This window comes from Pelodiscus sinensis, chromosome 27, assembly GCF_052426305.1.
Source record: "Pelodiscus sinensis isolate ZL-2025 chromosome 27, ASM5242630v1, whole genome shotgun sequence".
NCBI lineage: Eukaryota > Metazoa > Chordata > Testudines > Trionychidae > Pelodiscus > Pelodiscus sinensis.
In genome coordinates, this window is record NC_143078.1 from 16,975,307 (window position 1) to 16,989,601 (window position 14,295).

The 14,295-nt window shown below is 46.1% G+C and overlaps 1 protein-coding gene across 2 annotated transcripts in view; it reads right to left on the reverse strand.

Annotated features, from left to right (window-relative positions):
• IPO9 (importin 9) overlaps positions 1-14,295 on the reverse strand; it is a 117,151-nt gene that overhangs the window by 24,356 nt on the left and 78,500 nt on the right. For both annotated transcript variants that reach the window (XR_016347979.1, XM_075910552.2), the window contains exons 16-19: positions 14,053-14,201; positions 12,104-12,232; positions 10,038-10,313; positions 3,447-3,613 (exon numbers count right to left, since the gene is read on the reverse strand). Coding sequence is in view for 1 of the 2 variants with exons in the window: in XM_075910552.2 (XP_075766667.1) it covers positions 3,447-3,613; positions 10,038-10,313; positions 12,104-12,232; positions 14,053-14,201 (721 nt within the window). In the remaining variant the exon portion in view is untranslated. The remainder of the gene's footprint in view (positions 1-3,446; positions 3,614-10,037; positions 10,314-12,103; positions 12,233-14,052; positions 14,202-14,295) is intronic.

Genomic DNA, 14,295 nt, shown 5'->3' on the forward strand with positions numbered 1-14,295 from the left:
AATGCCAGTGTATCTTTTTTGAGATGATAGTGTGATCTTCTGCGTGACAAGTGTCTTGAAGAAAGCATACTCCTACAACCTTCCCAGTATGTTGCACGTGGAGATAACGGTGGAGAATGAGGGAGTATCACTGAGCCCCTGGACGACAAGGGTGGAGAAAGAGACATATGCCTCAGATGGGCATGTCACAGGTAGTGGAGATAGGGATCTCTGCTGTCTCCTATAGGAGGGGACATCACATCTGGTTGCAGAAAGGTGCAGCACCAATGACCCCAGTGCCGGCAAAAAGACTGGAGACGACGGGCTCTGGTGCCAGTTAGATTTTGTGATAGACCATCCGCATCAAGAGGCTATCGTGCATCTCTAGTGCCGAACTAGGAGGCTGCAGTATCGGCTCTGGCACAGTAGGTGCTGTCAGTGTCGAGGTAGGTACCGGGATGACAACATTGGCACCGACTGAGGGGGGACATGATAGCTGTTTTCAGGTATCTAAAAGGGTGTCATGAGGAGGAGGGAGAAAACTTGTTCATCTTGGCCTCTGAGGACAGAACAAGAAGCAATGGGCTTAAACTGCAGCAAGGGAGGTTTAGGTTGGACATTAGGAAAAAGTTTTTAACTGTCAGGGTGGTTAAACACTGGAATAAATTGCCCAGGGAGGTTGTGGAATCTCCATCTCTGGAGATAGTTAAGAGCAGGTTAGATAAATGTCTATCAGGGATGGTCTAAGTCAGTACTTGGTCCTGTCATGAGGGCAGGGGACTGGAGTCCATGACCTCTCGAGGTCCCTTCCAGTCCTAGTATTCTATGATTCTATGACAGATCTGAACCTTATGTCTAGTCTGAATCTATCTAGCTTCAGCTTTCCAGCACTGGATATTAGGTCTACCTCAGCTCAGTGGTCCTCTCAGCAGCCTTCCTAAGCCAAACAGAAAAAGCTTTTGTCTTTCATTGTAAGGCTACTGTTCAGACCATAAATCTTCTCATGGCTCTTTTCTGAATTCCTCCCAGTTTTGCAATATCCTTTTTCAAATGCTGATGCCCAAAATGACTAAGTATTTTCATCCCTTCCCAGGCTTAGCCCTTCCTTAAAGTCACAGAACAGGTCTGTTCTGCTTTTTCCTAGCTTCAAAAAGCTATCCCTCACCTGATGAGCCTCTCTGGATATTCACCTCTCCCTCGTCTTTACCTGTAAACTTTCAATGTGTAATCTAAAAACTCAAGGCACTCACTCCCAATATACCACCTTGGGTCTTCTGCAATTTGAATTCTGTCCTCTCCAGTCTAACGAAGCAGCTTCCATGACTCTTTTCTAGCAAAATCTCAGGATCTTTTACTCCAGCCTCATCCTTGTTTTTGCTTTTAATACAGTAGACTCATTTTGAATGTGCATCTGACGAAGTGCGTCTTTGCTCACGAAAGCTTATGCTCCCATAAATCTGTTAGTCTATAAGGTGCCACAGGACTCCTCGTTGCTTTTGCAGATTCAGATTAACACAGCTCCCCCTCTGATACTATACTCACCTTGATATCCTACTTTTGCAGTGATTTTGAGACCCTAAATAACATTTCAGAAGCAGCAACTTCCTAGCCCAAGTCCTGTTTTCTAAAGAGACTATTTGGGAGTCCAAATGTTACTGAAAGCAATGAGATTCTTGCTCCCAAGTGCCTCAATCTTTTAAAAATGTGACCTGGGTGCTTTTGAAAGTTTTACCCAACTGTCTCCCTCCTGGTTTTTCCTCCTCTCTCTGTTACAGTTTCTTCTGTCTCTCTTTTGGTAGATCCTCATTCACCACTCTAAATGTGAGGGATCTCAGGACTCTCTGTGGCCCTTTGTTTTCCTCCATTAACACCTGATCATCAGTTCACAAGCGGTAAACTATCATTTCTACACAGATGACTCACAAAACTATTTCTCTACAAGATTGAGGAAAGTGATTATTCTCATGTATTCGGCATGGTGAAGCCACATCTGGAAGACTGCATCCAGTTTGGGCCGCCCACTACAGAAAGGATGTGGACACGTGGGAGAAAGCCCAACAGAGTAACAAAAATGACGAGGGGGCTGAAGCACACGTCTTATGATGAGAAACGGAGGGAACTCTGCTTATTTAGTGTGTGCAAGAGAAGAATGAGGGGGGATTTGATAGCAGCCTTCAACTACCTGAAGGAGGGTTCCAAAGAGAATGGAGAGAGTCTGTTCTCAGTGGTGACATGGCAAAACAAGGAGCAATGGTTTCAAGTTGCAGTGGTGGTGATCTAGGTTGGATATTAGGAAAAACTATTTTACTGCAAGGATAGTGAAACACTGCAATAGGTTACCTAGGAGCTGGTGAAATCTCCATCCTTAGAGGTTTTTAAGGTGAGTCTTGACAAAGCCCTGGGTGGGATGATTTAGTTGTGGGTACTGCTTTGAGCCAGGGGGTTGGACTAGATGAGCTCCTCAGGTCTCTTCCAACTCTTAATCGTCTATGATACTATGAATGTTCCAGAACGATCACTGGTGGCAAGAAGTAACTGAAGGTGGAGGGAGCCGGCAATGCCCCTGATAGTACAGCATGTGCACCCCATCCAAGGGGTGCCAGACCCATGCACCCTAATTTGGAACGGACATGAACAAACCCTTGAAGACTAGCATAACTAAAATATAAGCTAAGAACTCAATTCAATTTCTTGCTGTAACGACCACTAAAACCCAGTATCCCCTAGGAAAACAGGTGTAGAGACTGAAGCTTTCTGCAAAGCCAGTTCTAGATGGAGTATCACATTTCAGCTGATTATCTTCTTCTTGTCCCTACCAGAGTTCCCTGTAAGCTGGGCACTTGTGTGGCTGCTGAGCAGAGATTCAAATGCTGTCCAGCTGATTTGCAGAGCTCCCTCAAATATGTGCGAATGAGCACCAGTAGTAAAAACCTCTCAGTGCACATGAAAAGTTTATTTGCACATGGATGAAAAAAATTAGATGGGATATTGGTCTCTACTGATTATCTGGATTCTGAGACAACACGGTAAAGACATCTAACATCTTTTGAGAAACCCTGACCCACCCACAGTGCTTTGACACAGTAAATATGATTGCTAATCACTTCTTTGAGCTGTACTCATCACCTTCTCACATTTTACATCTGTCCCAACTCCTTCCCTATGAATTCCTTCCAGAACATTCCAGAGTCAGAACTTCCACTCTTGCATAATAAAGATCAAGCAGTAAGAAGAGGAAAACCCCACAGACGGTTTTTCTCCTCAATGGCAGTTCTATCTGTGGAGAAGGAGAGCCTAACAGCAAAGCAGGAAGAGATTTCAGTTCAGCACTGGAGCAGAGTAGGTTTCTTGTTCCAAGTGGCTTACAATTTACACCACCACCCAGTGCATCTAGCTACAAAACGTAATGGGGGAAAGCAGCTAGCATGTGTAGATAGTCCGTAAGTCAAATGCTTGTACTATCTTACCTGACTTTGCCTTCATATTGTCCATAGAACAAATGCTGTCGACTCATCCATTCAGCCATTACAAATTCCAAAGCAGGCTTGCCAGTTGGCCCAGGGAGACTACTCAGGAACTCTAACAATGGATCCAGCTGAGAGTGAACCAGGTGAGCAAATACCATGATCAAGGACTACAAAACAAAAAGGAACATTAGCTGTACATATGTAATAATCCAATAATTAATAAGTGCTTTCTCTTTACCAAAGCCCTATATCCCCCAGAGGCTTCATGCATATGCTAACATTAGGAGGCATACAGAACTCTATGATCCTGTCCACTAGCCAAGAGAGAAGTGAACTAGAATAGGAGTATGTTCTTACCTACAGAATGAGTCAGGACAAGTTAAACTTCTATTCTGCATCTAAAACTCACAAGTCTTCCTAAATCAAAGATAAAAATGACTAAACCAGCAGAGGTGACACTGGGCTCTCCATCAGAGAAAGTAATGATTTGTGTCATGGTAACAACTAAAAGATGCAACAAAGATCAGACACCATTGTGTTGAATGCTGTACATATAGGCAGAGACAGTTCCTGCCCCAAAAAGCTTCCAACCTAAACAGACATGAGAGACAGAGGAAGAAATTTTCTTATCCCCATTTTTCAGTTGAGGCACAGACATGTCATTTGCCCATGAACATACAGCGAGGCTAATGTCCCAAATCCTAGCTCAGTTCCTTTACCATAAGATCACCCTCACTTCCCCTGGTCATGAAACCTAATTCAGTAGAATTTCTCCACTGGAGATGAATCACCTGGCTTAGTAACAGCTCTGCTCATCTTTAAGCAGCTACCCACCTTTTCATAACTGCTGTTCTTCAAGGTGTGTTGCTCATATCCACTCTACCGCACGTGTGCATGTGCCTATGTGCAGTCATTGGAGATTTCTGCCTCAGCAGTGTCTGTAGGGCCAGTTGTTTCCCCACCTTGAGTGCCATGCTCATCACTGGTGTCTCAGTCTCCTCACCACTGGTGCTACACTCCCTCAGATCCTTCATGTGAATAACTCCAACAGAGACAGGAGGGAAGGTAAAGTAACAGGCATGAGCAACACATCTCGAACAACAGTTATGAAAGTGTGGGTAACAATCTTGATTCCATTTTAGTTGACCCAAGCAGAATCTTCGAAGTTGGGCTTGGTGTTCACAGCCTTGCAGACTGTAGCACTGCTCTACCAAAGCCGGCGTCTTGAAATTGCTCGTCATCTTATAATGCCATACGAACATGTAAACAGATGACCAGATTGGGGCCCAAAAGATTTCTTGGATGGCACCTGTAACAAAACGGCTGCCAATGAAGTCCGTGTTCTAGTCAAGTGAGCCCTCAGGACTGACAGTCGGGGATACCTTAGCCAACTCATAGCTGTGACCCAAGACAGCGACCTTTGAGTGAACACTAGGTGACTTTTCATCCTATCTGCCACAAAGAGCTGCATTTGTTTACAGAAAGGCTTTGTTCTATCTCTGTAGAAAGTCAGCACATGCCTGACATCTAGGGTATATAGGTTTGCTCCTGTAATGCATGGGGCATCAGACAGAAGAGATGTAAAACTATATCCTGGCCATACGAAAGCTTCATCAGGAACACCGGGTGCAAGCACAGCAGAGCTTTGTCCTTGAAAAATACTGCATAGGACAGTTCCAAAGTAAGCGCCCTGATCCCCAATACCCTATGGGCTGACAGTGATCAGGAAAGATCTTCCAGGAGAGAAGCAGGAAGCAAAGAGAGGATCCATGAGCCTATACTGCACAAGATTCAAGTTCTGACGAAGTGGGTCTTTGCCCACGAAAGCTTATGCTCCTACACTTCAGTTAGTCTATAAGGTGCCATAGGACTCCTCGCCGCTTCTGCAGATTCAGACTAACATGACTCCCCCTCTGATAAGTTCCAAGGGGAAACTTGTCCCTTGATGTGTGGGTAGAGGAACTCTAGCACTTTCAAGAACTGTGCTGTCATGGGCTAAGTGAAGAGGGACTTACCTTGGACTTGGGGGCAGGAAGGGAGGGAGGGAGCACTGACCACATACATGCATGCAGCCAAGTGCCCCAGATGTAGGCAAGTGTGGGCTGTAGTGTCTCTTAAATGGCAGATCAGGTCTGCAATGGCCTGAAACCACACTTCTGAAAGGAAGACCCTGGCTTGTTTGGAGTAGAGGACAGTGCTGATGAACGCTAAAGCTTGAACTGATGTTAACAGACTTGTGTGTTTATGAGCAGACCCAGAGTACTGTTGGTGGAGCGCACCAGGTGTTCCAGCATGGCCAATGAGCAGGTCATTGCCCCATCTGCCAGCATCCTGATGGCACCGATGCTGGCTTGAATGCCCAATCTCATTGCTGAGGCTGAGGTGACAGACTGAAGTGGCCCTTGGATCCAGAGGAGCCTCCTTCCGGAGAACACAAAGGCACTGTAGAGGCCTGGCTTTGCCTTGAGATTATGGAGAATGGTGCTCCACCCAAGGAGACTACTACCGACGGTCTGCCAACCAGGTGGGATGCCAACAAGAATGGAGACAGGGAGATTATTCTTCCGCAACTGTGGTGACTGAGACCGGCATTGGGACAACCACCTCCAGGATGTTGATAAGTCATGGTAAAAGGGAGGCCAGTACCTCCCTGTTGGTGAGCTGCACGGAGAGGCTGTCATTTGTGATGCTGGTGACTCACAGTAAGTTAGTGCAGATCTTGATGATGGCACTGGCATCCTGCAATGTGGAGGTGGAGCATGCACCATTGTCTGGAGGGACTGGTGGCATTCCACCACTCTCTGGGGAGCTTTATCAACTGGCTTGTCCTCTTGGGCATTCATGGGTGGCATTGGTTATGCTATCAGCGCAGGGGAAAGCCTGTGCTCTGAAAGGGGTTGGTGCCAGGAGGGGGACTGGTCCAATCCCATTCATAGGACCCAGAGGTGGACTTTTTCCTGCACTAATGGTTCCAAACAGAGTGGGCCAACTGCAAGGCTCCAGGATGGGGAGGTAATCTGGGATAAGCTCCTTTCAACTTTTGTAGGCACTGGGGGGCAATGTTTCTTTGCTCTTTTCTTTGGTAGCACTGATGCAGAGTGGTGCTAGAAAGACCTTGGTGCTGATGGCACACTTCTCACCAATGCCAAGGTGCTGGGTGACTCATGGCAGGATGGCTTCGATGCGGAGTAGAGAACTGACTTCATAAGGAGAGCTCTGAGCCTGATGTTTCTCCCCTTCTTCTGGGTGCAAGGTTGAAAGTTTTTACAAGTCCAGTATTTCTGTTATCTACACTTCCTCCTGGCAGTTGAGAGAGCTGCCCTGGGGGTCCCTAACAGGCATAGGCCTATTACAAAAAATGGCAGGGCTTAAAGCCAGGAGACAGGAGCAAGTCCCCACTGGGAACCAACTACTAAACTAACTCAGCAATTAACAGGTATGTAGCAGTAAAGATAACTTGCATGAAACCTAAAGGCACAAAATTCAAGACAGAAAACGGCAAGCCTTAAGGAGCAAGGAAGGGCACGCCGACTGACCACTCTGGGTGGTAAGAAGAAACCAAGAGGCCTTAGGGCTGGCAGCATCTACTGCATCAGTGCATGAGTGCGGTACTCAAGGGGACAACACAACTGGCTCTACAAATGCTGCCCAGGCAAAAATTTCCAATGACCATGCAGGCCCACCGTGACAGAACTGACACGAGTAAGCACTCAAAAAAGAATATAAGGTTTTTCAAAATAGCCTCTGTTTGTTAGATTAGACTGCAGCTGCACAGCTTCTTTTGCTTCCCAGGGTCTCAGGACACTGACTGCAAATGTGCACTACAAAACTTGCAGGAATACGTGGATCTATGAGGCGAAAGTATGAAGTACCTCCATTTGTCCCACTTCAGTACCCTTGGAGATAAGAGATTGCAACTGACCTATGGGAAAAGTGCTGTTAGCAACTGCAAACAAATGCTTTTACCTTCCTAAAAAGGAATGTTTTATCCCTCTCACTACCCTACTGCTATACTTGTGGCCAGCTGTCATAGAAGTACCTCCTCTCTTCCTGAGCAGGCAGCAAAAGAGGACATTTGACACTTCATATTAAAAGGCTCAGAGAGGGTAGAATAGAGTACAAAAGTCACCCCCTGGGAAGATTTTACATAATAGCCAGACTGGATCAGACCAAAGGTCCATCTAGCCCAGTATCCTCTCTGCCAACAGCGGCCAACACCAGGTGCCCCAGAGGGAGGGATCACAACAGAGAATCCTCACATGATCCCTCCCCTGTCACCCATCTCCAGAGGAACAGAGGCTAGACACCATTCCTACCCATCCTGGCTAATAGCCATTGATGGACCTAAGCTCTATGAATCTCTCTCTTTTCTGAACTCTATTAAAGTTCTAGCCTTCACCGCATCCTCTCTAAACAGAGACAAATTATTAAAAGTGCTTATACACAAATGCCAGAAGCCTAAATAGTAAAATGGATGAACTAGAGTGCCTAGTTTTAAAGGAGGATATTGATAGAATAGGCATCATGGAAACTTGGTGGAATGAGGACAATCAATGGGACACAGTCATACCAAGGTACAAAATATACCAGAAGGACAGACCAGGTTGTGCTGGTGGGGGAATATTTTCCTCACATTCCAACACTATCAATGTATTGATTAAGGCCAGTAGGACCACTATGATGATCTAGTTTCACAGACACTAGAATTTCACCCCATTATCCCTGCACCACACCCTGTAACTTCTAGTGGAGTGAGAGCCGGATTTCCCAAGTGGAGGGTCCTGGATCCACCTGTGAGTCACAGAAATTATCGTAAGTGGGTTGTGTTTTCCTGGAAATAATCCTTCGCATCCTAAAGCTCTCATTTCCCCCATGCAGCAGACAACTGGGTAGGAAGCAGGATGCGGTTATCAGTAGCCCAGAGAAAGTGGTCAGAGCCAGCAAGTGGCATCAACTGCCTGGTATCAATTGAAGTCCAGTTGCTGGGCAACAGGGATCAGCTAGGACCGCAGGAGGGGACTGAGGTACAAAAGTGAAAGTAGTAGGGTTGGAGAAAGACCAGGCAGGTGACTGGGAGGGCTGAGAAAAGGAGGAGCAGGGTGGAGGGTCCCCCAAAAAGGACATGCCTTAGTAAAACATTTGGAAATAATTGAACTAGAGCACTGGTCACCAACCAGTAGACAGGGAGCCTTTGACAGGTGATCCTGACAGATCTGGCCAGGAGGCTATCATGTGCTGGCTCTTCATCTGCCCCTCTCAGCACTGCTGTGCTGCTCCTGCCCTCTGCCTTGGAGCTGCTCCCCTGGGAGCCTCCTGCTTGCTGTGAAGGGCACAGGAAGAAAAGGAGGCACTCATGTCAGGGTGACCCTCCCCCCACTCTGTACCCCATCTCCACAGAACTGGGGCAGGGATGGAGAGAGTGTGCTGGCTGCTCTTGGGAGTGGTGCACTTCCAGGGCATGAGGTGAGCCTGCCTTAGTCCCACCCAGAAGCCACCTGTGGTGAGCAGTGCCCAGCTGGGGCCTGCATTCCAAACCCCGGCCCCAGCCTTGAACCCCTCCTGCACCCCTAACTCCCTCCCAGAGCTAACACCCTCAACCCCCTCCTGCACCTCAGCTCCCTGCCCCAGGCTCAGCTCCGAACCCCTCCCACACTCCAAATCCTTTAGCCCAAGCTCAGAATCTGCAGCCCCCTCCCCTGCATCCCAACCCCAAAAATTGAGTGAGAATGGGAGGAAGGGAGGATGGAGTGAGCAGGGGTGGAGCCTCTGAGAAGGGGTGGGAAGAAGGCGGGGCAAGGATGTTTGAGTTTGAGGTAGACCCTGAATTGCATTTAAATTCTAAGTGACCTTGTGCTTAAAAAGGTTGGAGACTACTGAACTAGAGTATCTTCTAGAAACAACTCCCACCTTAATTTAGAGACTAAGTGATGGAGAACATCACATCCCTACGTAAGCTGTTCTAACAGTCACTTCTCCTCACGGTTAAAAATGTGAACCTCATTTCTACTCTCAGTTCATTGTGTCTCAGCTTTCACATACTGGATCTTGTCCTGCATTTGTGTGCTATATATAAAAACAGGTGCTATCAAACCTCCATCCAATTTATACATCTGGGGGCTGCATTAACTCTCTGCACCAACTGAACATGAGCTCCCAACATGATGCTGTGGCAAGATACTATGATCTGTAGACTCTCTGCAGAGTCACCACTTTCAGGACATAGTACCCCATTCTGGGATCAGAACCTACATTCTTTTTTCTTCGAAAACCTTGCATACGGATGCATTAAAATAGATTTGAATGAGACCCAGTTTACCAGTATTGTTCTGTTAACAGATAATACAACAGAGACAAATTTTTCCAGTAATGGTGTACCATGTATGATGAAAGGCTTTACATTTCAATTCCTCTAATCCCCCAGGACAAGTACAATGTCCTCAAGAGAGCCATTTTGTAGCATACTTAGAATCTGCAATTGCATAGGCAATGAACACTCAGGCATGTAATGTAAACATATTCTTCAGTGACAGGCAATGTTTCTTTTCCTGACACTTAATACCATTGTTTCCACTAGGCCTCCAGCCTGCTCACCTGCATTACACTGAGTGTCTCAGCTTGTTGCATTTTGCTCAAGATTGCTCTCAGAATCTGGTCCAGGTTCTCTCCCAGCTCACTTCCTGCTTTGGAAATCAGTGTGGAGACTAATCTGCCCACAAAGGCAGCTGTGAACTCTGAGGTTCGCGGATCCAGGAGCTGGCTCACCACCTGCATGACATACCACAGCCCATTGTGGCCTTGCTCATCATGCCACTGTGCAATCTGTTCTAGTGCTACTGAGACGTATGCACGCAGACACTCACCACCATTCTGGATAATACAAGAGAAAATTACTGTGTTAGAACTGTCAAGACTCTCAAAACGAACAGCATCTGTTGTGGGAACCCTTAAGTAAGCCATTCACCACAGCGGAAAGCACCTGAAACAGGAAGAAAGAATTAGTATCCAAGATGTGCATGACGGGTAAAATGGTGGCTATTGTGAGAAATCCAATGTTCAGAAAATCTTGAGTGAGAGTATCTGCAATTCTCTTTCAATTAATCTCATCTGCAGGTACACTTCAAGAAATTCTGATCCAGTTAGAGTCCACAGTAGCTAAAAAGCAGCACGAGGGACAAAAACGACCTAGGTTTCCACAGAAAAGCTGTGTGTCTGTTTCAAAAAAGACTGTAGTGCAGCAATCCAGCACACCGAATTCCCCTTACTCTTGCTGGAGCACTGCTCAGCACTTGTCTGCCCTGTTTTCATAGGCCACACTCGCATGAGAAATGGCAGATGGAACCACAAAGTTGCTTCTCTCTGTCTGAAGGTCAGGATGAGTACATGACCCACCTCAATCTATTCACAAACACGTTTCAGGAGCTGGAAGGCTCCGAAGGCCTTACTTCCTTCCACCACCAAAGTCCCAATCTCTTGCATGGAGCTGCTAAGACAACCTCACCAGGTGGCGGCGGCAGCAGCAGCTGCTGCCAAGTACAGCACAAAAGATTGCTGCTGATGCCTCTTCCATTCTCACCTGCAGAAGCTCTGGGAGTTTGGTAGAGGGGAAAAGGAAGAAAATATGGTGAAGCAGGAGCTGGCCATGACAGGGTAACAGCAGAAAACCAACCCCTCCAAAAATGTTCAGTTCTGAGAAAATCAGGGACCGCTAGCAGGCAGTGAAGCCTGACCTGAGCATTCTCACTCCCTCTGCTTCTTTAGCCTCTTCCTTTGATAAATGCTGAAACTGTGGCAAAAGGGGAATTGGAATCAAATGTTCTCCCACCCGACACACACACTTTAACTGGGGAGACTTGCCTATTCTGAAGCAAGGCCTGGGCTTCTCATGCCTGAGGCTTAGACAAAGTCTCTGCCAATCAGTTTATTACATGGGGAAAAGAAACATGTTCTTGGCATGCTCCAGAGTCCTAAAGAGAAAAGAACAGGATTGGTCCTGACTCGCCAGCTAAAAGGAGGGTCAGCAAAACTCACCACACGCCAAAATGAAGATGGCAACAATTATTTATCTGAGACAGGAATGTCACTTAGGCTTCTGGCACAATGCCAGATTGACCCTCACAAGGCAAAACGACACCTCAAACACTAAGTAAAGCACTATAATCATAGAACACTAGAACTGGAAGGGACCTCAAGAAGTCATCGAATCCAGTCCCCTGCCCTCACAGCAGGACCAAGCACTGTTTAGATCAGCCCTGACAGGTGTCTGTCTAACTTCCTCTTAAATATCTCCAGTGATGGAGATTCCACAACCCCCCTAGGCTATTTATTCCAGTGTTTAATCACCATGACAGGGAGGAAGTTTTTCCTGATGTCCAACCTAAATCTTTCTTACTGTAATTTAAGCCCATTGCTTCTTGTCCTGTCATCAGAGGCCAAGGAGAAGAATTTTTCTCCCTTCTCCTTATAAAACTGTTTTAGATACTTGAAAATTGCTATCATGTCCCCTCTCAGTCTTCTCTTTTCTATACTAAACAAACCCAGTTATTTCAGTCTTCCCTCATAGGTCTTGTTTTCTAACCCTTTAATCATTTACTGAATTGTCTCACCCAATTGGGCTGACATGACCCTGCAAATCCCTACCCCTTCCCTATAGGTCTTACCTGCATGGTAGCATTGTCATCTGTGTGCAGGCTGCACTGAGCCACCGCAGGGAATGCCTGGCAGATCAAGAGCTGGGAAAGAGGAGGTTTTGTATTCCTCACAACAGTGGTTAATATATCAATAGAAGTCTGAAAGGGGAAAGCACAAAAATAGAAGCCCGTTTAAACAGTAGTCACAGCATAGAATCCCAGCATTTCCTCAAAGCCTGGGAGGACAGGGTGAGGTGCAAAGCCCTACTTGCTTATGGGGGGAGGGCACATAATGACAGTGAAGATTCTCCTGTGCTGCCTTGCTCATAGGGCTGGGGAAGGAAGCAGATGATTCGTTTTGTTTTCTTCAAAGGGAGCTCACTTTTCACAAGTTTAAGAAATGTTCTGGTTACTAGTGAGAGCAGGATGCCGTCCATTACACACACGGCAGACAAACAGGAGTCATTTCTCCCCTCAGCCCACTTCAAACCTCTGCTGGCAGCTGACTGACAAGAGTGAGCACTCAGAAGCAGTTCTTTTCCTCTACAGGGGAAATATTTCAGCAGCAGGTGAAGGCCTGTGTTCAGCAGCAGGTAGTTTTTAAACCCCATTTTTTAGCATCAGTTGTGTGCGTCACAGCGGCTCTGATCATTTCCACTTCAGAGTTCCCCGGCATGGATTATATTTTGTAAGAAAACAAAACAGTTTTGTTTCAGTTTTTACCTCTAACATGTCTGAGAAACACAAGTAGCAGGGAGGTTTGAAGACAGGTGGCCTATAGCAAAGGTACTTTCACAGTCACTCTTAACATGCTGCTCTGCTGGCACAGAGCTGCACGTGAAGTTATTTTAAACAGGCTTGTATGGTGAACATTTTTGGCTAATCTCATTCATCAAAAACATTCAATGGCAAACCAGTAAGGACATGTATAAATAAACACTGGATGAGGACTGAATCTTCCTTCCTCTCAACAACTATGCACCTGTAGGCATAGGGCTCTTCAACAACACGGCCAACTCTATCAGCTGAAAGCTCAAAAGAGGGTTCAACAAAAATCAGTTACTTTAGAAAGTGCTTCTCAACATGCAAGAAAGTTCTCAAAAAGCTGGGCTGAGCAGCATGGAAGGTATGTATGTAGACCTTTCATGTGTCTATTCAAACCACCGTCATGACATTACTGCACTAACTACCAGTGCAGGGGCAACTGTGGGAGCAATTGACTCCCTTTACCAGTTAATTCAAATCTGAGTGTACTATACATGTGGTGTTTCATTGTACAGAAAGGTACAAACTCACATGGGAGGGCACGCATAGCTTAGGTTCTAAGAAGCTGTGCATGCTCCATGTTCATGACAAGTAATATGCACTGCTGGTGAATGTCCTAATATAGGAAATCTTCAGAGGCTGCACTATTTCAAGTGGTAAAAAAGAGCTCAAGATCTTTGGGCTACAGCTATACTACTATAGTAACCTGATCTAAAGTTTATGGACGCCAGCTACTTTATTCACGCACCTTAGACTGAACTGCTGCAAGGTCTACACTGCAGATGTGTGGGGTTCAACAGGGGACTCTCCTGTTGACTTACCTTACTCTTCTCATCAGGTGTAGAGTACAGGGCTCGATTGGAGCACGAGCTGTGGTTAATTTGGCAGGTATTCACTAGACTCGCTAAATCGACTGCCACTGGATCGATCTCAGAGCATCGATCCTGGCTGTAGTGTAGACCTGACCTTGGTAAAGAATAAGGCTGACAGAACTGAGAGATCAAAGACTCTGATGAGCATTTCTTAGAAACCTGTGAGTCTCTTTCCCCAAAGGAAAATCTCAGTCACTTAAGACATGGCTCAACAGCAGTTTATGAGCATCCTTTTATACCAAAAATAGGTTGATGGAGTGGCAATGGCATAAAGCCAATGTTTTCAATTGCTGCAGCGAGAATTCAACCTGCAACTAAACCATTTTTTGCCATAGTACTTACTGCACAAAGCCCTGCTGGAATCTTATCAGCAGGAGCCTGCATGATGCTGACGAGAGTTGGGATTAGTCTCATCTGCATTGGACCCTGGCAGGCTTCTATCTGTGCTAGCTCCTTAAAGATATCTTGGGCGAGAGAGGCAACAACAGGATCTAGAGTGAGAAAGTACCAGTTACTAAGACAAACTAATGAGCATTGGTCTAGAGTTTTGTTGCTTTCGTTTCAATATGGTAATCTGCAATTTCA